The following is a 25,416-nucleotide window of genomic DNA, read 5'->3' as shown; positions in this document are numbered from 1 at the left end:
CTTCATAACATCAGTTTGTTAGTATTATGCTAGGTGTTTTCTTCTTGCCTTTCCTGCCATTCCCTGACCCTCAATTCCACATTACTATTTTCCTCTCTTATCTTGTCTCTACTCTTTGATATATCACTTCTCTCTACATTAGATCCCTTTTCCTAGTATGTGGTTGTAAACTCTCACTCCTTCCATTGTTAGACAGTTTGCAAGAACACGTTACAGTTGACAGTACTGGTGTCAGTGACCTGTGAGCTGGAACCCATTTCTCCCACACCAAACTTTGAACCTAGCCTATCCAACCTTACATCATAGAATAACCCTCTCAGGCATTAATCTGGTAAATCTTCCCTGAACGGCTATCAAAACGTTTACATTTTTCCTTAAATTAGGTAATCAATACAGTGCACAGTATTCCAAATGCAGTCAGACACTTGGTTTGGCTTTGGAGATCCCTGGGGAGTTGTGGTTTTTGATGAAGATAGCCTGGATCTGTGGGAATGTTAGTTTGGTGTCCTCTAGATGATTCCAGTTTTCTGTATTCTAACTGTGACATTTCTCCTCTTAGGTGGCAAGAACGCTGATGATTTCACAAATCCCAAAGGAAATCACAGACACAAATCTCATTATTAAACATTTCCAGTGAGTAATGAGGTTTTATAGTTGTTCATGACCACAGCATGGCCTGAACAGAGGTTGCTGAGAGTGTATGAATGTGAGTTGGAATATACATGTGTTTCCCGTTATCTAGACTTTTACCAGGATACTTCAACAGACTTAGAAATAATTTGTTTATTGTAAACAATAAGTAGCAAAGCTGATGAGCTACTAAGCTGCTACTTAAAATTAAACTCATATAACAAACAAGACAACACAGCTCTGCAGAGATGATTTGCTTTCTTTAAAAGAAGTAAATGAGAAAACACCCTGATGTGATCTAGGCCTGAATTCAAAGGATAAATAAAAGTTGGACTTCTCACTGTCCGGTTGACTTCCCGTTATCAAGATCACAATGTTAGTAGTTGTAGGACTAATGAGATCTTCAAACCAGAATTTAAAAAAAACAAAAGAACTGTAGATGTTGGAAATCAGAAACAAAAACAAATTGCTGGAAAATGTTTTGGGTCCAGTGACCCTTCTTGAGAATGAAGAACAAATGTTCTGAAGAAGGGTCACTGGATCCAAAATGTTAACTCTGAGTTCTCTCCACAGGTGCAGCCAGACCTACTGACATTTTCGAGTAATTTCTGTTTTGTTTCTTCAAACCAGACTTCAGTTCAGATGAGAAATAGGTAGAAATCCTGATATTTGACTTTATCAAGTTCTTATAATGTTTCAGCCATGAGATTTTTTTGCACTGATCCTGATATGGGCTTTCTGCTATTTTTCAGAACAGTCAAAGACTGACCCCTGTAGCCTGGAGGACTTTCTTCAACTGACTCACGTAGGCCTGCTAGAAAACACAGTAACTGCAATCCAGAGGCTGTTGCTAGGTAGCCTTCAGCACAGGGACCCTTCCACCAATTGATCTAGCAATTAAACAGGGAAACTAAATGCAACTATAGGCCATTCTGCCCTTTGAACCTGTTCCATTCAATATGATCATGGCTGATTGTCTGTCTCCACATCATGTTTTTGCTTGCTCCGTACCGATTGATGCCTTTACTTTATAAAAAATCATCAGTCTCTTGCTTGAATATATTTAGTGACTTGGCCTCCACAACCTTCTATGGTGTGAATTCCTCTGAGTAAAGAAATGATTCCTCACCTTGGCCTCAAATGGCCTATTCAATTTCCTGAGATTGTATCCCTGGTTCTTGGCTTCCAAACTAGAGGAAACATTTTCTCTGCATCTAGATTCTTATATCAAAATCTTTGCTTCACCAAATTTACTTGACTTCCAATGGCAAGTGGATAATAGCCCACATTAAACTTTGGACTTTTACAATTACTGTTGAAACCAACTCCCCGCAGTGGCTGTGTGTGTGTGTGTGTGTGTGTGTGTGTGTGTGTGTGTGTGTGTGTGTATAAAGGTGAGCTTTTTTGGCAGATTAGCACCAAATGATGATTAGTTGGTATCTGTGATTTTATAGTTTTGTGCTTGTGTAACTCGGCAATGGCCTAGAGGTATTATCACTGGACTGTTAATGTAGAGACCCAAATAAAATTCTGGGCACCCAGGTTCGAATCCTGCCATGGTAGATGGTAGAATTTGAATTCAATTAATAATCTGGAATTAAGAATCTAATGATGACCATGAATCCATTGTCGATTATTGAGGGAAAATCCCACCTGGTTCACGAATGTTCTTTAGGGAAGGAAACTGCCATCCTCATGGGTCTGGTCTACATATGACTCCAGACCCCCAGCAATGTCGTTGACTCTGGGCAATTAGGGATGGGCAATAAATGCTGCCTGGCCAGCAACACTCTCATCCAATTAATGAATAAAAAACTGAGACAGATATTGTTTGAGTCTGTTTACTGTATTTCTGTGGTATTCTGATTTGCTGGATGAGTTTTTAGTGAGAAGGTACTGAATTGTTGCAAAGTGGAGTAAAATATTGGCAGCTTCTGATGTGGCTTTTTCTCTTGTTTCAGTGAAGCCTATCCCAGTTGTACTGTGACAGATGTGCAGTTCTGCTTCGATGTCCGGGCACTGATGAAACTGGACTCTGAGAGGTACCAAACCATATGCACAGAAAAAAAGAACCCCACAGTTACATTCTGCTAACCACTAAACCCAAAGCAAAATACTGCAGATGCTGAAAACCTGAAGTAAAAACACAAAACACTAGAAATACTCAGAAGGCCTATAGACCAACTCCTGCATGTTTCCATTTTTTATTCCAGTAGAGTCATGCCAGCTGGCTCACAGATTCCAGAAATAACTCTTGCCCCATGACTGGTTAGCCAGGCACTTTCCCCCATAATGAACCTACTAGATCCTTCCCTCCCTGTAAGTGAGATTATAGGTAGTGAAGGAGCGGAAAGATATGTTAGCCTTCATAGTGAGAGGATTCAAGTACAGAAAGAGGAATGTTTTGCTGCAAGTATGCAGGTCCTTAGTGAGATCATGCTTGGAGTATTGTGTGCAACTTTGGTCTTCTCATTTGAGGATGGATGTTCTGGCTATGGAGGGATTACAACGCAGCTTTACAACAGTGATTACTGGGATGGTGGGAATCCTCAGTATAAGTCTTAACAACATAGAGCATAGAACATTAGAGTGCAGTACAGGCCCTGCGGCCCTCGATGTAGCGCCAACCTGTGAAACCAATCTGAAGCCCATGTAACCTACACTATTCCATTATAATCCATATGTTTATCCAATGACCATTTAAATGTTCTTAAAGTTGACAAGTCTACTACTGTTGCAGGCAGGGCATTCCACGCCCTTACTACTCTCTGAATAAAGAACCAAACCTATTTCCTGCATTTGTCCTATATCTATCACCTCACAACTTAAAGTTACATCCCCTCGTGCTAGCCATCACCACCCGAGGAAAAAGGCTCTCACTGTCCACCCTATCTAATCCTCTGATCATTTTGTATGTCTCTATTAAGTTGCCTGTTAACCTTCTTCTGTATAATGGAAACAGCTTCAAGTCCCTCAGCCTTTCCTCATAAGACCTTCCCTCCATACCAGGCAACATCCTGGTAAATCTCCTCTGCACCCTTTCCACAGCTTCCACATCCTTCTTATAATGCGGTGACCAGAACTGTACGCAATACTCCAAGTGTGGCCGCACTAGAGTTTTGTACAGCTGCAACATGACCGCATGGCTCCAAAACTCAATCCATCTGCCAATAAAACCGAACACACCATATGCCTTCTTAACAACTCTATGTACCTGGGTGGCAACTTTCAGGGATCTATGCACATGGACACTGAGATCTCTCTACTCAACCTAACCAGTTTTATCTGAGATGTGAGAATGATGTTACTTGGCGTTTCTATGAGATCATTCTCATTCTTTTAAACTCCAATGGATTAGTCCAAATTGATCAGTCTCTCTTCAACAACAGTACCATGAAGTTTGCCCTGACTGTATGCAGATTAAGGTAACCCATAATTACAGCTGTACCTTTATTTCTTTTATCTCTAATATCCTGTTTAAAACCTTCCCAGTGTTACCACTACAGTTTGGGGGTCTACATACAATCCTCACAATCATTTTCTGCCTCTTTGTGTTTCTAAGCTCCATCCATACACATTCCACTTCACCAGAGCTAATATCCTTCCTCAATTTTTTTAAAAATTGTAACCTTTAACTAGCAATTCTACCCACCTTCTTTTCCTTTTTATTGGTCCTTCCCAAAAAGCCTTCCAAATGTTCAGTTCCCATCCCTCGTCAATTTACAACCTGAGTAATCCAGACTATATCAAATTGTTCATATCTATTTGTGTGACTAATTAGGAGTGCTCCATGCATTAAGACATAACACCCTAAGGCTTGTCTTCTTGACATTCTCAGTCCTCGTCATATTATTTGTGCTATGGTCCTGCTGGATTCTTGTCCTTGAATTCTCTGCCTGTCACTTTTCCAAAACTTCTTTCAGGTTATCCCTCACCCTCAACATTCAAGAGGAAGAAGGAAGTTTACCGAAGGTTGAGGAAGCAAGGATCGGACAGGGCTCTAGAGGTCTACAAGGTACCCAGAAAGGAGCTAAAGAATGGATTTAGGAGAGCTAGAAGGGTGGATGAGAAAACCTTGGCGTGTAGGATCAAGGAAAACCCCAAAGTGTTCTGTACCTATGTGAGGAACAGGAAGAAGGACAGGAGTGAGGGTAGGATCAGTTAGAGATAGTGGAAGGAACTTGTGTGCGGCGTCAGAGGAGGTAAGGGAGCTCCTCAATGAGTACTTTGGCTCAGTATTCACCAGTGAGAGGGATCTTGACGTTTGTGAGGACAGCATGAAACAGGCAGATATGCTCGAACAGGTTGATGTAAGGAAGGAGGATGTACAAAAAATTTTGAAAATCATGAGGATAGATAAGTCCCCTGGGCCAGATGGGATACACCCATGGTTGGTATAGGAAGCGAAGGAAGAGATTGCTGCCCATTTGGCAATGATTTTTGCGTCCTCACTGTCCACTGGAGTAGTACCAGAAGCTCGGAGAGTGGCAAATGTCATTTCCTAGTTCAAGAAAGGGAATAGGGATGTGACAGACTGGTCAGTCTTACTTCTGTGATAGGCGAATCATTGGAGACAATTCTGAGAGATAGTATTTATGATTATTTGGAAAAGCACAGTTTAATTAGAAATAGTCAGCATGGTTTTGTGAGGGTCAGGTCAAGCCTCACAAGCCTTATTGAATTCTTTGAGGATGTGACAAAACGCAGTGATGAAGGTAGAGCAGTGGATGTGGTGTATATGGATTTTAGCAAGGCATTTGACAAGGTTCCACATGGTAGGTTCATTCACAAAGTAAGCAGGCATGGGATTCAGGGAAGTTTGGCTGTCTGGATACAAAACTGGCTGTCCAATAGAAGACAGAGGATGGTAGTAGTTGGAAAGTATTCAGCCTGGAGCTTGGTGACTAATGGTGTTCCACAGGGATCTGTTCTGGGACCTCTGCTTTTTGTTATCTTTATAAATGACTTGGATGAGGAAGTGGAAGGGTGGGTTAGTAAGTTTTCTGATGACAAGAAGGTCGGTAGAGTTGTGTACAGTGTGGAGGGCTGTTGTAGGTTACAACATAATGCAGAGCTGAGCAAAGAGGTGGCAGATGGAATTCAACCCAGAAAAGTGAGAAGTGATTCATTTTGGAAAGTCTAATTTGAATGCAGAATACAAGGTTAATGGCAGGATTCTAGGCAGTGTGGAGGAACAGGGGGACCTTGGATGTCCATGTCCATAGATCCCTCAAAATTGCTACCCAAGTTGATTGGGTTGTAAAGAAGGCATATGGTGTGTTGGCTTTCATCGGTAGAGGAATTGAGTTTAAGAGCCATGAGGTTATGCTGCAGCTGTCTAAAACTCTGGTTAGACCACACTTGGAATATTGTGTCAGTTCTGGTCACTTCACCATAGGGAAGATGTGGAAGCTTTAGAGAGGGTGCAGAGGAGATTTTCTGAGATGCTGCCTGGACTGGAGAGCAGGTCTTATGGAGAAAGGTTGGGGGAGCTAGGGCTATTTTCACTGGAGCAAAGAAGGATGAGAGGTGACTTGATAGAGGTGTACAAGATGATGGGAGGCATAGATAGAGTGGATAGTCAGAGACATTTTCCCAGGGCAGAAATGACTGTTAAGAGGGAGCATAATTTTACGGGGACTGAAGAACATAGTAAATATAGAACATTACAGCACAGTACAGGCCCTTCGGCCCTCGATGTTGTGCCGACCTGTCATACCAATCTGAAGCCCATCTAACCTACACTATTCCATGTATGTCCATATGCTTATCCAATGACGACTTAAATGTACCTAAAGTTGGCAAATCTACTACCGTTGCAGGCAAAGCGTTCCATTCCCTTACTACTCTCTGGGTAAAGAAACTACCTCTGACATCTGTCCTATATCTTTCACCCCTCAATTTAAAGCTATGCCCCCTCGTGCTCGCTGTCACCATCCTAGGAAAAAGGCTCTCCCTATCCACCCTGTCTAACCCTCTGATTATTTTATATGTTTCAATTAAGTCACTTCTCAACCTTCTTCTCTCTGATGAAAACAGCCTCAAGTCCCTCAGCCTTTCCTCGTAAGACCTTCCCTCCATACCAGGCAACATCCTAGTAAATCTCCTCTGCACCCTTTCCAAAGCTTCCACATCCTTCTTATAATGTGGAAGGTATAAGGGAGATGCCAGAGGTGGGTTCTTTACACAGAGAGTGGTGGGCGTGTGGAATGCACTGCCGGCGGTGGTATTGGAGTCAGATACTTAAGAGACTTTTAAGCGACTCTTAGGTAGGCATATTGGAGGATAGTAAACTGTTGGATATGCAGGGTAGATTGATCTTAGGTCGACACAACATCGTGGGCCGAAGGACCTGTACTGTGCTGAACTGTTCTATGTTTTATGATGTTAAATAATCATTAAAGACCTCACCCACTTACTCTGGTTCCACACATAAATTCCCTCCTTCATTCTTCAGTGGACCTACTCTTTTCCACGCCCACCAACTAAATTCCTAGGCTTGTATCACTGGAATTCAGAAGAATGAGGTGTGTCCTCACAGAAACATATAAAATCCTGATGGGATTGGACAGGCTTGATGCGGGAGAAATTTTTCCCAGTGTTGGGGAATCCAGAACTAGGTGGTCACAGTCTAAGAATAAGGGGTAAACCATTCAGGACTGAGATGAGAAAGAATTTCTTCACTCAGAAAGTTGTGAACCTGTTGTATTCTCTCCCACAGAAAGTTTTTGGGGCCAATTCATTGGATGTATTCAAGAGGGAGCTGGACATGGCCCTTGTGGCTATATGGATCAAGGGGTATGGGGTAGAGGGTGAGAGTGGGATACTGAGATTGCATGATCAGCCATGATCACATTGAATGGTGGTGCAGGCTCAAAGAACGGAATGGCATACTTCTGCACATACTTTCTCTGTTTCTATGTCAAAACAGCCCTGTTGTTGTTACATTTTTCCACAATCTGTCCACATTATCTACTCTTCTAACGTGTTGGCTGTTGGGAGTGCCATCAGGATGATTACACCCTTCCTATTCCTGAGCTCTAACCATATGGCCTCACTGGATGAACTCTCAAATGTGTCTTCTCTCAGTAGACCTGTGATATTCTCTCTTGTCATTAACACAATTCCCCACATGTTTTTGTATTCCTCTCTAGCTCGTCTGAAACATCTAAATTACAGAACATTAAGCTACCAATTTTGTTCGTGCCTTAACCAAGTCTTTGTAACAGCTACATCATACCTGTGTATATTCATTCGGACTCTAAATTCATCTGCCTTACATGTCATACTCCTCATATTGAATCAAACACATCTCAGACTGCCAGTCTCACCATGTTCAGTAATCACTCCCTGCCAGGATATTGATAACTTTGCAATTCGGCATTCTTGCACAGGTCTCACCTGGCCCAGAAGATATCTTGATGTTCCACATAGCTGAAGCCCTCCCACCTACACCAGCTCTTTAGCCATGTATTTAACTGTACAATTTTCCTATTCCTAGCCTCACTGGCATATAGCACAGGAAGTAATAGAGTTATAGAATCATTCAACATGGTGACAGACTCTTTGGTCCAAGCAGTCCATGCTAACCATGTACCCACACTAAACTAAAACTTGCCTGTGTTTGGCCCACATCCCTCCAAAGATCAGAGATAATGGGAACTGTAGATGCTGGAGAATCCGAGATAACAAAGTGTGGAGCTGGATGAACACAGCAGGCCAAGCAGCATCTTCGGAGCACAAAAGCTGACATTTTGGGGTCTAGGCCCGAAATGTCAGCTTTTGTGCTCCTGAGATGCTGCTTGGCCTGCTGTGTTCATCCAGCTCCACACTTTGTTACCCCTCCAAAGATCATTCCTCTTCATATAGTTATCAAAATGTCTTTTAAATGTTGTAACTGTGCCTGCATCCACCAATTCCTTTGGAAGTTCATTCTACCCACAAACCAATCTCTGCATGAAAAAATTCCCCTCATGTCATTTGAAAAGCTTTCTCCTGTCAACTTAAAAATATGTCCCCTAATTTTGAACTCCTCCACTCTATGGGGAACACAGCCCAGTCCATCATTCAAGAAAAACATTCCTCCCTTTGACTCCATCTTCACTTCTCGATGCCTTAGAAACCAGACAACATCATCAAAGTCCCCTTCCACCCTGGTCATAAACTGTTCCAACCTCTTCCATCAGGCAGAAGATAAAAAGCTTAAACACAAATGCCAACAGATTCAAGAACAGCTTCTTCCCTGCAGTTATTAGACTTCTGAATGGACCTCTCAAATTTCAAATCTCATGTTGATCCTGCTTTCTGTGCACCTCCTTTGCAATAGCTTTTTATTCCTCACTCTGTTTAATTACCCTTTGAGCTTTGTATGGTATGATCAATAATAAACCAATAATAAACAACAATAAACCAAATCAAATCAAAATCAAACAGGTGAAAGACCCTTGATAGTGGGAACTGCAGATGCTGGAGAATCCAAGATAATAAAGTGTGGAGCTGGATGAACACAGCAGGCCCAGCAGCATCTCAGGAGCACAAAAGCTGATGTTTCGGGCATAGACCATTTCTGATAAAGGGTCTAGGCCCGAAATGTCAGCTTTTGTGCTCCTGAGATGCTGCTTGGCCTGCTGTGTTCATCCAGCTCCACACTTTGTTATCTAGGTAAAAGATCCTTGATATTCACCTTATCTATGCCCGTTGTGATTCTGTAAACCTCAATAAGTTTACTCTTCAACTTCACAACTCATAGCCCTCCATTCCCAGCAACATCTTGGAAAATCTTTTCTGGAGGTTCTGCTTTTCAACTTCTTACCTGACTTCCTGAACCCCCATCCCTCATCTCCCTTTCTGCTGATTGTTGTTAGTACCAATATAGACCACCACCCCCCTCTTCAGATCCTCTATCTAAACCTGTTGCCTATTTTCCAAGGATCTTTATCGCTGTGCTCCCCACCCATTCGTGTATCTGTCTAGATACATCTTAAATGACGCTATCGTGCCCGTCTCTACCACCTCCGCTGGCAACGCATCCCAGGCACCCACCACCCTCTGAGTAATGAGCTTTCCACACATATCCCCTTAAACATTTACCCTCTCATCTTGAACTCATGACCCCGAGTAATTGAGTCCCACTCTGGGAAAAAGCTTCTTGCTATCCACCCTGTCTATACCTCTCATGATTTTGGATACCTCAATCAGGTCCCCCCCCATAATCTCTGTCTTTCTAATGTAAATAATCCTAATCTACGCAACCTCTCTTCATAGCTAGCGCCCTCCATACCAGGCAACATCCTGGTGAACCTCATCTGCACCCTCTCCAAAGAATCCACATCCTTTTGGTAATAGAACCTTACATAGAACATTACAGCACAGTACAGGCCCTTCGGCCCTCGATGTTGTGCTGACCTGTCATACCGATCTCAAGCCCATCTAACCTACACTATTCCATGTACGTCCATATGCTTATCCATGTGGCGACCAGAACTGTCTGCATTATTCCAAATGTGGTCGATCCAAAGTTCTATACAACTGTAACATGACCTGTCAACTCTTGTACTCAATACCCCGTCAGATGAATGAAAGCATACAATATGCCTTTTTGACCACTCTATCCACCTGTGTTGCCACCTTCAGGGTACAGTTGACCTAAACAACCAAATCTCCCTGTGCATCAATTTTTCCCAGGGCTTTTGAATTGGATCTTCCAAAATGCATCACCTCGCATTAGCCTGGATTGAACTCCATTTGCCATTTCTCTGCCCTACTCTCCTATCTGTCCACATTGCGCTATATTCACCGACAGTCCCCTTCACTGTCTGCTACTCCACCAGTCTTAGGGTCATCTGCCAACTTGCTAATCATACCATCTATACCTTCCTCCAGATCATTTATATATATCACAAACAGCAGTGATCCCAGCACAGAACCCTGTGGAACACCACTGGTCACAGTTCTCCATTTTGAGAAACTCCCTTCCACTACAACCCTCTGTCTCCTGTTGCCTAGCCAGTTCTCTATCCATCTAGCTAGTACACCCTGGACCCCATGCAACTTCACTTTCTCCATCAGCCTGCCATCATGAACTTATCAAATGCCTTACTAAGTCCATGTATATGACATCTACAGCCCTTCCCTCATCTATCAACTTTGTCACTTCCTCACAGAATTCAATCAAGTTGGTAAGACATGACCTTCCCTACACAAAACCCTGATGCCTACCACTAATAAGCCCATTTTCTTCCAAAAGTAAATATATCCTATCCGTCAGCATCTTCTCCAGCAGCTTCCCCACCACTGACGTCACGCTCACCTGGATTATCTATAATTACCTGGATTATCCCTACTACTCTTCTTAAACAAGGGGACAACATTAGCAATTCTCCAGTCCTCCAGGACCTCACCTGTGCTCAAGGATGCTGCAAAAATATCTGTTAAGGTCCCAGATATTTCCTCTCTCGATTTTCTCAGTAACCTGGGATCGATCCCATCAGACCTGGGGTCTTGTCCATCCTGATGCCTTTTAGAATGTCCAACACTTCCCTTCTCCTTATGCCAACTTGTCCTAGAGTAATCAGACATTTATCCCTAACCTCAACATCCGTCATGTCCCTCTCCTCGGTGAATACCAACGCAAAGTACTCATTCAGAATCTCACTTATTTTTTCTGACTCTTTGCCTAACTTCCATCCTTTGTCCTTGCGGGGGCCAACCCTTTCCCTTATTACCCTCTTGCACCTTATGTACGAATAAAAGGCTTTGGGATTTTCCTTAACCCCGTTTGCTGAAGATATTTCATGATTCCTTTTAACCCTCTTACTTCCTTGTTTCAGATTAGTCCTACTTTCCCGATATTCTTCCAAAGCTTCATCTGTTTTCAGTCGCCTAGACCTTATGTATGTTTCCTTTTTCCTCTTTGCTAGTCTCACAATTTCACCTGTCATCCATGGTTCCCTAATCTTGCCCTTTCTGTCCCTCATTTTCACAGGGACATGAATGTCCTGCACGCGAATCAACCTCTCTTCAAAAGCCTCCCACGTATCAAATGTGGATTTATCCTCAAACAGCTGCTCCCAATCCACATTCCCCAGCTCCTGCCGAGTTTTGCTATTTTTGGTCTTCCCCAATTTAACATTCTTCCTTTAGAACCACACTTATCTTTGTCCACCAGTATTCTAAAACTTACGGAATTGTGATCACTTTTCCCAAAGTAATCCCCTACTGAAACGTCAACCACCTGGCCGGGCTCATTCCCCAACACCAGGTCCAGTATGGCCCCTTCCTGAGTTGGACTATTCACATACTGCTCTATAAAACCCTTCTGGATGCTCCTTATAAACTCTGCTCCATCTAAACCCCTAACATTAGGTGAACCCCAGTCAATGTTGGGAACATTTAGTTGCCAATCTTGCCCTTCCCTCAACCAAGTCTCAGTAACAGCAATAACATCATACTCCCAGGTACTAATCCAAGTCCTAAGTTCATCTGCCTGACCTACAACACTTCTCGCATAAAAACCAATGCATTTCAGACTACATGTCCCTTTGTGTTCATCATCTGCTCTCTGCCTACTCTTCCCCTTAGTCACATTGACTTCACTATCTAGTTCCTTACAGGCTTTAGTTACTACCTCCTTACTGTCCGCTAACGTCCTCATTCCCAACCCCCTGCCACATTAGTTTAAACCCTCCCCAGTAGCCTTAGCAAAAGCACCCCCTTGGACTCCATGTTGAACAGCACTTGGAGGAAGCACTAAAGGTGTCAATGGTGCAAAATGTACTCTGGGTGGGGGATTGCAATGTTCATCACCAAGCATGGCACGACAACAGTCCTACTGATTGATCTGGTTGGGTCCTAAAGGACATAGCTGCTAGGCTCTGCCTGCGGCAGGTGGTGAGGGAACCAACAAGAGTGAAAAATATTTTTGACCTCATCCTTTGCACTCTTCCAGCTGCAGAGGTATCCGTCCATGTCAATATCAATAAAAGTGACCACCACACAGCCCTGACAAAAACAAAGTTCTGGAAAAGCTCAGCAGATCTGGCAGCATCTGTGAAGGATAAAACAGTTAGCATTTCGGGTCCACTGACCCTTCCTCAGAATGTTAACTCTGTTTTTCTCTTCACAGATGCTGGCAGACCTACTGAGCTTTTCCAGCAACTTCTGTTTTTGTTCCTGATTTACAGCATCTGCAGTTCTTTCGGTTTTTATAATACGCAGTCCTTGTTGAGTCAATGTCCTGTGTTTACATTGAGAATACTCTCTATCTTGTTGTAAAGCACTATTACCATGTTAAATGAGACAGCCTTTAAACAGATCTAGCAACTCGAGACTGGGTGCCCATGAGATGCTGTGCGTCATCAATAGCAGCAGAATTGTACTTAAACACGATCTGTAACCTCACGGCCTGGCATATGCTCCTCTCAGAATAATATACATATTACTGTATTTCTAACAGAAAGAGTCACCATGTAAATATGTGATTGAACACCCCAAAGAGCATATCAGATAGCAAATGTGATCAAAACAAATTTCATGCCTTTCTTTGCAAAGAACAATGTTAATACAGTGGTGGGCCATCAAATTTCATTAAACTTCACGAGGAGCACAATTCTTTCAGTGTGGTCTTGAAATGTTAATGGAACTTTTTTTTATTCCCTGTAATGAAGAGAGAAGGAAAAAAATTGTTGATTTCATGCGGCATTATCTTATGCTTGCTTCCCATTCTCAGTCTCCAGATGACCAACACTCACTTTACTAATTTTTATCCTTTTTAAAAACATGTAGAAACTTTTGTTATCCATTTTTATGTTCTTAGCCAGCTTACTGTTATGTTCTAATATTCTCCATCTACTTAAACATTTAGTCATTCCCTGCTGTTCTTTATATTCTAAGCAATTTAAGACAGAGCAATAAACTTGCATCTCAATGACAAATTTATTTTAAATTAGGTAAGTTGGAGGTATTAATATATATTATTTTAAGAGACTCATAGTTCATGGAAAATGAGTATCAAGTGAGAGTTGGGGGGATTGTGGGAGGAATGTTCAGGTATACAAATCACTGAAAGTGGTGATGCAGATTACTGAAGCCATAAAACCACAAACTAAACACTGAAGTACATTTGTAGTTGGGTAGAAATGAAAAGCAGCAAACCTCCTTAAAACTTGTATGGACATTTTCTCAAAGACATTTGGAATGATGTGAATCGGACTGGTCTCCATATTATGAAACTGTCATAGAAGCATTGGACAAGATGTAAAGAAAATAACCAGAATTGAAAGGTGTTAATACTTAGGAAAAGATTGAGCAGGGTGGGGTTCATTTCTCATTTTCCCTTCAAAACAGCAGTGACTAGACTTCAAAAATAGCTTGTTTCCCGAGATGTAGCGATACCCTGAGATTGTAAGAGTTGCTGTCGAAGTATAAGATTTTTTTCATTTCCTTTACTTTGTAAAGGAACATGGATATCTGAAGATGTCGGCTATAGTTAATATTGTTATATAGAATAATGATTATTGTTTTGGATTCAGTGACCCTCCTTTTGAGGATCACTGGATCTGAAATATTAACTCTGATTTCTTTCCACAGATGCTGCCAGATCTGCTGAGTTTATTCCTGCAATTTCTGTTTTTGGTTCTGATTTACAGCATCTGCAGATCTTTCAGTTTTTTTGTACACCATAGCAGGTGCTTTAAATTTATTCTTAGGATGTCATAACACTCAAGACTTTGGCCCTAATGCGGGAAAGTGGGATTATTGTAGGATAAGATAGCCGCAGAGTAGGATGCTCCAGCCTGAGCTCCTCTGTTCTGCCCATTCTTTTTCTTTCTTCCTTTCCCTGTTCCCCTCCTTCTCTCCCTTCTCTTCGCCTTGTCACCCAGCCCTGGCCTCTGAAGTGGGATATGGGCTGAGACACCAGCAGCCAAGTGTAGAGCAGGATGGTGGCCCAGAGCGAAGCGTTATGGCAGCCAGCAGCCAGACCACATGGAGGTCCTTTGCCATGGTCTGCTGTGGAGAGAGACTGTGATGTTTTTCTTTTTTAACTTTGCTTCTTGTGTTTCTGACTTATGGTCATATTGTGTATAGCTATAATGTAATTTTTTTCTTAATTTCTCTATTTGCAACTAATGATTATACCTGGGTGTCGTTGTACCTAAAATGGTGCTCTAAGTGGCAACTTGTACACTTTTCACTGAACTCATTTGAGTATGTGTTACCATGAAGTTAATTCAATTCAAATCAATTCAATACAGTAAAATTCAATTAGTGGTTAATTTTTAGCAGTGCAGACTTGGTGGGCCGAAGGGACACTGCATAATTCCGTGTAAGTGCTGTGAGAATCTGTAATTGAGCCATGTATTAGCTAATGAACCCACTTAACAGGACATTGTTAGGGACTGGCAATAAATGGTGAGCAATCAGTGATCCCTACATTCCATGAGTAAATTAAGAAAATTGTTAAGAAGCAAGCCTGATATTATTAGAAGATTTATGAGCTCAGTAGAGTTCCAGTTGGCCTCAACACAATGGGTGTTATAGTGGGGACAATTAATGAAGGTTCCTGCTCCCGATTCTTAAATCAGTGACCTCAAATGCAGAACATGTATATAGACAATAGGTGAGGACAATATAAAGCCCAGATGTAATTCCCGCAGATTTGAAAATTCTGCTGATGGTCAGTATTTGACATATTGTAGCAAACTAAACCCTGAATTCCTCTGGACAGGTAGAAGCACCAGAAAAAAAAAAGTTGGATTTATTTTTCTGGTGATAAAGATGAATTTATTTCTCTCAGAGGGTGGTGAATTTGTAGAATTCTTTATCGCAGGGACTGACTGATTGAGGCTGGGTTGTTAAGTATATTCAAGAGATAGACAGATTTTTAATTAGTCGGGAATCAAGAGTTAAGGTGAAAAGGCAGCAACGTGGAGTTGAGAATGATTAGATCAGCCATGTTCTCATTGAATGGTGAACAGATGGTTGAATGGTCTACTTGTTCTGCCGTATCTTATTGTCTTTGTAACTTCTATTTTACTCTTTCAGACGAAAGGCAATGAAAGGCAGGCTGTATTTCACAGCCAAGGCTCAAAAGGAAGGAAAGATAATGATTAAGACCCATCCATTGGCCAGGATCTGTTGCTGCGATTTCTGTGGGTTTGAACAGGTGAGAAGAATCAGGTTACAAATAAGCAGATATGTTAAAAGCAGTCAGCATGCAGAAAGCTGGAGAAGTTGGAGTGGGGCTGCCTGGAAAACAAGGTCAGGTGGGCAAGGGCAGAGGAGCTGCTGCAGTACAGGGAGTCCAGAGAAGCTTCCTGGCTATGGGGTCTGTGGAGAAGCTGCCTGAGCAATGGAGTGTCAATGAGTGCGAGAGTGGGGTCAGGAGGTGGGGGGCCTCAGTGAGGTGGGTTGGAGGAGGTGCCTCAGCAAAGTGGACCAGGAGGGATGTCTCGATGAGTGCTGGCGGGAAGAATGGAGGATCTACCTCAGCGAGGGGGAGGATTGGAAGAGCTGCCTCTGTGAGGGGAATGGAGAAGCTGCCTCAGTGAGGAGGGTTTGGAGAAGCTGCTTCAGAGGGTGCAGAGGAGTTGCATCAGTGATTGCAGGAGTGGATGGAGGGCGTAAGAGGATGGATGAGCTTCCTCTGTGAAGGGGAGTGTAGAGAGGATTTCTCAGTGTGGGAGCTGAAGGTGCTGCCTGAACAAGGGTGTTTGTGGTGGAGCTACCTCAGTCAGGGGACGGGGGAGATATTTTCTCTGTGGAAGGGCAACAACTATTTGGGCAGGTGGATGGGAAGCAGCCACCAATGGCATGGCCTGAGATGGAGGGGATTCCTAGGTCAATGGAAGAGACAAGGCAATGGTTCACAGGCTTATAGGTTGTCACTCGCTTAGAGTCATGAGAAGACCAATCATTGGGATCATGATGTAGAGAGTGAGGACATAGAGTTGGAAGAGGGATAGCTATGGCCACCAAAGACTTTTCTCAGTTGTAAGTTCTGTTTTGACAGCTGATTTGAGGAGACACTGCAGTGTGTTGGGTTGTGGGCATTTGTAGGCAAGGGAGTTGAGAAAATGACCGTGGGTTAAGAAGGGAGTGTGTGAGTTGACATTGTGGTTTTTGAGTTTGGGTGGGTGGGAGGGGCGAGCAGTAGAGGAACTAATTTTGTTGTGACTGGGATGAAATTCAAGAGAACTGAGGTAGAGTTTTTAAACAGCCAGCCTTCACATTTGGACACCACATGGCAGATTGTATTGTGCTTCCCAGATTGGTGGTTTGGCAAATGTGGGCAAAAGGGTTGAGCTCCAGAGGTGAGCCCTTGATATAAAGGCCATATTTAAAGGAGTGTGGCATCAAGGAGCCCTAGAAAAATTGAAATCAATGGAAATTGTGAAAAAATCTATGCAGTTAGGAGTCACTCCTAACACATAGGAAGATGGTTGTGCTTGTTGCAGGTCAATCATTTCACTTCGGGGCTATAAGCTACGTAACCAGCTTGTTACAAAAGAGAAAGTGCTAGAAAAGCTAAAAGGTCTAAAAATTGATAAATCTCCTGGCCCCGATGGGCTATATCCCACAGTTCTGAGGGAGGTGGCTGAGGAAATAGTGGATGCTTCGGTTGTGATCTTTCAAAAGTCACTGGAATCTGGGAAGGTCACAGATGATTGGAAAATCGCCGTTGTAACTCCCTTGTTTAAGAAAGGATCAAGTCAAAAGATGGTAAATTATAGGCCGATTATCCTAACCCCAGTTGTTGGTAAAATTCTAGAATCCATTGTTAAGGAAGAGATTTCTAAATTCCTGGAAGTGCAGGGTCAGATAAGAACAAGTCAGCATGGATTTAGTAAGGGGAGGTCGTGCCTGACAAACCTGCTAGAATTCTTTGCAGTGGTAACAAGTATGTTAGACCAGGGAAACCCAGCAGATGTTGTTATCTATCTAAGCCTCCAAAAGGCCTTTGATACGATGCGTCACGGGAGGCTGCTGAGCAAGGTGAGGGCCCATGGTGTTCGAGGTGAGCTACTGGCTTGGATTGAGGATTGGCTGTCTGACGGAAGGCAGAGAGTTGGGATAAAAGGTTTTTCGGAATGGCAACTGGTGACGAGTGGTATCCCGCAGGGTTCAGTGTTGGGGTCGCAGCTGTTCATTTCATATAATAATGACCTGGATGAAGGGACTGGGGGCATTCTGGCGAAGTTTGCCGATGATACGAAGTTAGGTGGACAGGAAGGTAGTACTGTAGAGATGGGGAAGCTGCAGAAAGATTTAGACAGTTTAGGAGAGTGGTCCAGGAAATGGCTGATGAAATTCAAAGTGAGCAAATGCGAGGTTTTGCACTTTGGAAAAAAGAATACAGGCATGGACTATTTTCTAAATGGTGAGAAAATTGGTAAAGCAGAAGTACAACGGGATCTGGGAGTGTTGGTCCAGGATTCTCTAAAGGTAACTTGCAGGTAGAGTCTGTGATTAAGAAGGCGAATGTAATGTTGTCGTTTATCTCAAGAGGTTGAAATATGCAAGCGGTGATGTGCTTCTGAGGCTTTATAAAGCTCTAGTTAGGCCCCATTTAGAATACTGTGTCCAATTTTGGGCCCCACACGTCAGGAAGGACATACTGGCGCTGGAGCGTGTCCAGCGGAGATTCACGTGGATGATCCCTGTAATGCTAGGTTTAACGTACGATGAATGGTTGAGGTTCCTGGGATTGTATTCATTAGAATTTAGAAGGTTGAGGGGAGATCTACTAGAAACTTACAAGATAATGTACGGCTTAGAAAGGGTGGACGCTGGGAAGTTGTTTCCATTAGGTGGGGAGACTAGGACCTGTGGGCACAGCCTTAGAATTAGAGGGGGTAAATTTAAAACGGAAATGAGGAGACATTTCTTCAGCCAGAGAGTGGTGGCCTTGTGGAATTCATTGCCACGGAGTGCAGTGGAGGCTGGGACGTTAAATGTGTTCAAGGCAAAGATTGATAAATTCTTGATTTCACAAGGAATTAAGGGCTATGGGGTGAGCTCAGGGAAGTGGAGTTGAAATGCCCATCAGCCATGATTAAATGGCGGAGTGGACTCAATGGGCCAAATTGCTTTACTTCCACTCCTATGTCTTATGGTCTGACCTAGTATCTCCATCTCTTTTGCAGGTGGATGCAGAGCAATACTACAGTGAATTGGAGGAGAAGCTAACAGATGAGTTTAATGCTGAGCGGAATCGGATTACCTTGAAAAGGCTGGGGATGGGTTTTGTAACCTTCCAGGATGAGCGGATGACAGCAGTGTGAGTGTTTGTGAATGGAGAGATGGATATTAATTTGGTTTGTTCACAGACTTCATTTGTCATTTTATACAATTAATCTGACCAAGAATTATGTACACCTTCACACCCTGGCACTGGCATTACAGTAATTAAAACTGGCTCCACGCTGCCACTTTACTCCCTGGCCCGAGACTAACATTTTTTTTCACTGGTGGGACGTAGCTATTGCTGGCTAGATACCATTTATTGCTCATCCCTAGTTGCTCTTGAGAAGGTGTGAACTGCCTTCATGAACCACTGCAGTCCATGTGGTGTATGTAGACCCACAATGCCCTTAGGGAGGGAATTCCATACTGAAGTGATGGTGATACATTTCCAAATCAGAATGGTGAGTGTCTTGGAGTGGAAATTGTGGGCAGTGCGGTTCTAGAGGGGAGGCAATGGCCTAGTGGTATTATCATTGAACTATTAACCCAGAGACCCAGATAATGTTCTGGGGAGCCAGCTTTGAATCCTGCCATGGCAGATGGTAGAATTTGAATTCAATGAATATCTGGAATTAATGGTCTAATGATGACCATGAATCCATTGTCGATGGTCAGGAAAAACCCATCCGGTTCACTAATGTCCTTTAGGGAAGGAAACTGCCATCCTTACCCAGCCTCATCCCATGTCCAACCCTTCCTCTCATCCCTGCCTCCTTAACCTGACACAACCTGTCCATCTTCTCTCCCGCCTATCCCGCTTCCCACCTCCCTGACCAATCCACACCTGCACTCACCTATCACCATCCCACCCACCTTCCCCAGTCCCATCCGTCCTCTCTATTTATTTCTGAGCTCCCTATAGTTTCCGATTAGTTTCTTGATTACATGCTGTACCTGTATGTTAAACTTTTGTGACTTATTCACTGGAATACCTAAATCCCTCTGCATATTGGAATTCTGCAGTAGTTATTCATTTAAGTCATACTCTGCTTTTTTCATGCATCTTGTCCAAGTGAACAACTGCACATTTTCCAACTTAATACTCTATCTGCCAGATTTTGACCCCCCTCACTCAACTTATTAATGTCTATCCATAACAGCGGGATCTTGGTGTTCAAGTGCATAGCTCCCTCAAAGTTGCCACCCAGGTGGATAAGGTTGTTAAGAAAGCATATGGTGTTTTGGCTTTCATTAACAGGGGGATCGAGTTTAAGAGCCACGAGGTTATGCTGCAGCTCTACAAAACCCTGGTGAGATCACACTCGGAATATTGTGTCCAGTTCTGGTCGCCCTATTATAGGAAAGATGTGGAGGCTTTGGAGAGGGTACAAAGGAGGTTTACCAGGATGCTGCCTGGACTGAAGGGCTTGTCTTACGAGGAGAGGTTGACTGAGCTTGGACTTTTCTCTCTGGAGAGAAAGAGGAAGAGAGGTGACCTGATTGAGGTGTACAAGGCAATGAGAGGCATGGATAGAGTCGATAGCCAGAGACTTTTCCCCAGGGCAGGATTGACTGCCACGAGGGGTCATAGTTTTGAGGTGTTAGGAGGAAGGTATAGAGGAGACGTCAGAGGGAGGTTCTTCACCCAGAGAGTTGTGAGCGCATGGAATGGTTTGCCAGTGGTAGTCATGGAAGCGGAGTCATTAGTGACATTTAAGCGACTGCTGGACATGCACATGGACAGCAGTGAATTGAGGGGAATGTAGGTTAAGTTATTTTATTTTTGGATTAGGATTATTCCACGGCACAACATTGTGGGCCGAAGTGCCTGTACTGTGGTGTACTTTTCTATGTTCTATGTTCTATGTAACCATCTTATGGCTTCTTCAGAAACTGCATGTCTCCCTATCTTAGATAACAAAGTGTGGAGCTGGATGAACACAACAGGCCAAGCAGCATCTTAGGAGCACGATGCTGCTTGGCCTGCTGTGTTCATCCAGCTCCACACTTTGTTATCTCGGATTCTCCAGCATCTGCAGTTCCTATTATCTCTGTCTCCCTATCTTGGTGTCTTTTATGAATTTAGCTAACAAATCTTCATTTTCCTCATCAAAGTCATTGACATAAATTGTAACAAATAGATGCTCCAGTACAGAACCCTGAAGCACTCTGCTCGTGACATCTTGCCAATCAGAAAAAGACATACTTCTGCATACTGTTTTTCCCATGAGCCAGCTAAGATTTTGTCCGTATTTGTATGTTATGCCCAATGCATGAGTTTTTATTTTCTAAAATAGCCTTTGATGTGGCAACTGATCAGATGATTTTTGGATGTTCAAGTACAGTATGTCCACAGGCTCCATTTTTTTACCCAAAGCACGTTACTCAAAGTACTCCAAAAAAATTGGTTAAATGCAACTTCCCTTTGACATAACCATAGTGACTATTCCTAATTATCTTTCATCTTCTAATTTCATAGCTATAATCTGTTTAATGATTAGTTCTTACACTTGCCCCAAAACAGGTGTAAAGGTAAATAGTCTATAATTTCCTGTCTCCCTACCTCTTAACTAGAGGGGTTATTTTGTGAATTCAGAGTGTCTTGGAAAATTAACACATCATATCCACTACCTCATTAGCCATTCTTTCAAGAGAGGTTATGTTTTTGAGAGGAGAGAAGCAGCCTGTAATTTGAGGGGCATTGAGAAGGTGAGTGACAGTAGGAAGCAGAGCTCCAGGATCTCCAGACTTCACGGTTACAAGCCTGCAGGATCAAAAATGATACTAAATCCTGACTCGCCTGTCTTAAAACGCAAAATAAAAATTTACCTTAAAGTCATACATCGTATTTAACACTGTATTCTCTAGATTGTGATCTAGGACGTGATCCCATTCTTTTTCTGATTGAAATGAGTGAGTCCCTCAGAGATCTGTGCTAGGGCCTCAATATTTTACATTTATGTCAATGTCTTAGATAAGGGGAGAAGATCATAGATCATAGATTCCCTACAGTGTGGAAACAGGCCCTTCTGCCCAACAAGTGCATATCGACCCTCAGAAGATCCCACCCTGACCCACCCCCCGAATCTACAAATCCCTGAACACTATGGGCAATTTAGCATGACCAATCCACCTGCACATCTTCGGACTGTGGGAAGAAACCAGAGCACCCGGAGGAAACCCACACAAACACAGGGAGAATGTGCAACCTCCACACAGACAGTTGCCCAAGGGTGGGATCAAACCTGGGTTCCTAGTGTTATGAAGCAGCAGTGCTAACCACTGAGCCAAATTTGCAAATAATACAAAGATAGGGAAGTATGTTATGAAAGGGGCATAAAGAGTCTACAGACTGAAATAGATGAATGGGCAAGAGAAGGAGTAAAACTTGACCTTCTCTTGGGAAATAAGGCAGTGCAAGTGACTGAGGTGACTGGAGGGGCACTTTGGAGCCAGTGATCATAATTCTGGCAATTTTAAAATAGTTATGGAAAAGGATAGATGAGATCTAAAAATTAAAGTTCTAAGTACTTGGTGCTATGATGTTGTGGCCATAACAGAGACATGGGTTTCTCATGGGCAGGAATGGTTGCTGGATCTTCCAGGGTTTAGAACATTTAAAAAGAACAGGGAGGGGCGAAAAAGAGGAGGGGGTGTAGCACTACTAATCAGAGAGGGTATCACAGCTACAGAAGCTTCCTTTGTCGAGGAAGATCTGCCTACTGAGTCAGTATGGGTGGAAATTAGGAACAGCAAGGGAGTAGTCACCTCGTTAGGGGTTTATTACAGGCCCCCCAATAGCAGCAGGGAGATTGAAGAAAGCATAGGTCGACAGATTTTGGAAAAGTGTGCACGCAGTAGGGTTGTTGTAATGGGTGACTTTAACTTTCCTAATATTGATTGGAACCTCCTTCGAGCAGAAGATTTGAATGGAGCTGTTTTTGTAAGGTGTGTTCAGGAGGGTTTCCTAACGCAGTACGTTGACAGGCCGACGAGGGGAGAGGCCATTCTAGACTTGGTGCTTGGAAACGAGCCGGGGCAGGTATCAGATCTTGTGGTGGGAGAGCATTTTGGTGATAGTGACCATAACTGCCTCACATTCCACATAGCTATGGAGAAGGAGAGGATTAGGCAAAATGGGAGGATATTTAATTGGGGAAGAGGAAACTATGATGCGATTAGACATGAGTTAGGAAGCATGGACTGGGAGCAGTTGTTCCATGGTAAGGGAACTATAGACATGTGGAGACTGTTTAAGGAACAGTTGTTGGGAGTGATGAGTAAATATGTCCCTCTGAGACAGGCAAGAAGGGGTAAGATTAAGGAACCTTGGATGACGAGAGCGGTGGAGCTTCTAGTGAAAAGGAAGAAGGTAGCTTACATAAGGTGGAGGAAGCTAGGGTCAAGTTCAGCTAGAGAGGATTACATGCAGGCAAGGGAGGAGCTCAAAAATGGTCTGAGGAGAGCCAGGAGGGGGCACGAGAAAGGCTTGGCAGAAGGAATCCGGGAAAACACAAAGGCATTTTACACTTACGTGAGGAATAAGAGAATGATCAAAAAAAGAGTAGGGCCGATCAGGGATAGCATAGGGAACTTGTGTGTGGAGCCTGAGGAGGTAGGGGAAGCCCTAAATGAGTTTTTTGCTTCTGTCTTTACGAAAGAAACGAAGTTTGTAGTGAATGAAACCTTTGAAGAGCAGGTGTGCATGCTGGAATGGATAGAGATAGATGAAGCTGATGTGCTGAAAATTTTGTCAAACATTAAGATTGACAAGTCGCCAGGCCCGGACCAGATTTGTCCTCGGCTGCTTTGGGAAGCGAGAAATGCAATTGCTTCGCCACTTGCGAAGATCTTTGCATCCTCGCTGTCCACTGGAGTCGTACCTGAGGACTGGAGAGAGGCAAATGTAATTCCTCTCTTCAAGAAAGGAAATAGGGAAATCCCCGGCAATTATAGACCGGTAAGTCTCACGTCTGTCGTCTGCAAGGTGTTAGAAAGGATTCTGAGGGATAAGATTTATGACCATCTGGAAGAGCATGGCTTGATCAAATACAGTCAACACGGCTTTGTGAGGGGTAGGTCATGCCTTACAAACCTTATCGAGTTTTTTGAGGATGTGACTAGAAAAGTTGATGAGGGTCGAGCTGTGGATGTGGTGTATATGGACTTCAGTAAGGCATTTGATAAGGTTCCCCATGGAAGGCTCATTCAGAAGGTCAGGAGGAATGGGATACAGGGGAACTTAGCTGCTTGGATACAGAATTGGCTGGCCAACAGAAGACAGTGAGTGGTAGTAGAAGGAAAATATTCTGCCTGGAAGTCAGTGGTGAGTGGGGTTCCACAGGGCTCTGTCCTTGGGCCTCTACTGTTTGTAATTTTTATTAATGACTTGGACGAGGGGATTGAAGGATGGGTCAGCAAGTTTGCAGACGACACAAAGGTCGAAGGTGTCGTTGACAGTGTAGAGGGCTGTTGTAGGCTGCAGCGGGACATTGACAGGATGCAGAGATGGGCTGAGAGGTGGCAGATGGAGTTCAACCTGGATAAATGCGAGGTGATGCATTTTGGAAGGTCGAATTTGAAAGCTGAGTACAGGATTAAGGATAGGATTCTTGGCAGCGTGGAGGAACAGAGGGATCTTGGTGTGCAGATACATAGGTCCCTTAAAATGGCCACCCAAGTGGACAGGGTTGTTAAGAAAGCATATGGTGTTTTGGCTTTCATTAACAGGGGGATTGAGTTTAAGAGTCGTGAGATCTTGTTGCAGCTCTATAAAACTTTGGTTAGACCGCACTTGGAATACTGCGTCCAGTTCTGGGCGCCCTATTATAGGAAAGATGTGGATGCTTTGGAGAGGGTTCAGAGGAGGTTTACCAGGATGCTGCCTGGACTGGAGGGCTTATCTTATGAAGAGAGGTTGACTGAGCTCGGTCTCTTTTCATTGGAGAAAAGGAGGAGGAGAGGGGACCTAATTGAGGTATACAAGATAATGAGAGGCATAGATAGAGTTGATAGCCAGAGACTATTTCCCAGGGCAGAAATGGCTAGCACGAGGGGTCATAGTTTTAAGCTGGTTGGTGGAAAGTATAGAGGGGATGTCAGAGGCAGGTTCTTTACGCAGAGAGTTGTGAGAGCATGGAATGCGTTGCCAGCAGCAGTTGTGGAAGCAAGGTCATTGGGGTCATTTAAGAGACTGCTGGACATGCATATGGTCACAGAAATTTGAGGGTGTATACATGAGGATCAATGGTCGGCACAACATTGTAGGCTGAAGGGCCTGTTCTGTGCTGTACTGTTCTATGTTCTATGTTCTAAATTAAAGTAAGGCCAATTTTGACAGTAGTGAGAGAAAGTTGATTAGGAGAGGCTATTTGCAGGTAAAGGGATGGTTGGAAAATGGGAGGCCTTTAAAAATGAGATAATGAGAGTCGAGAGGCAGTATGTTCCTGAAAGTACGAAGTGTGCGGCTGGTTGGCGTAGAGAATGGTGGATGCTGAGAGAAATTGAGACTATGGTCCAGAAAAGAAAGAGGCATACGTCTGGTATATACAGCTGCAATCGACTGAATCCATAGAAGAGTATAAGGACTAAGTAATGAGCTAT

At 43.3% G+C, this 25,416-nt stretch overlaps 1 protein-coding gene across 3 annotated transcripts in view; it reads left to right on the top strand.

Annotated features, from left to right (window-relative positions):
* Nucleotides 1-25,416, top strand: part of tmem63c (transmembrane protein 63C) — a 277,667-nt gene that overhangs the window by 139,203 nt on the left and 113,048 nt on the right. For all 3 annotated transcript variants that reach the window (XM_059649415.1, XM_059649416.1, XM_059649417.1), the window contains 4 exons: nt 560-633; nt 2,592-2,672; nt 15,673-15,793; nt 18,774-18,907. In XM_059649415.1, the coding sequence (XP_059505398.1) occupies nt 560-633; nt 2,592-2,672; nt 15,673-15,793; nt 18,774-18,907 (410 nt within the window). The remainder of the gene's footprint in view (nt 1-559; nt 634-2,591; nt 2,673-15,672; nt 15,794-18,773; nt 18,908-25,416) is intronic.

This window comes from Stegostoma tigrinum, chromosome 10, assembly GCF_030684315.1.
Source record: "Stegostoma tigrinum isolate sSteTig4 chromosome 10, sSteTig4.hap1, whole genome shotgun sequence".
Classification (NCBI taxonomy): domain Eukaryota; kingdom Metazoa; phylum Chordata; class Chondrichthyes; order Orectolobiformes; family Stegostomatidae; genus Stegostoma; species Stegostoma tigrinum.
Note: the sequence above shows the minus strand (reverse complement) of the source record. Positions and strands in the feature narration are given on the sequence as shown.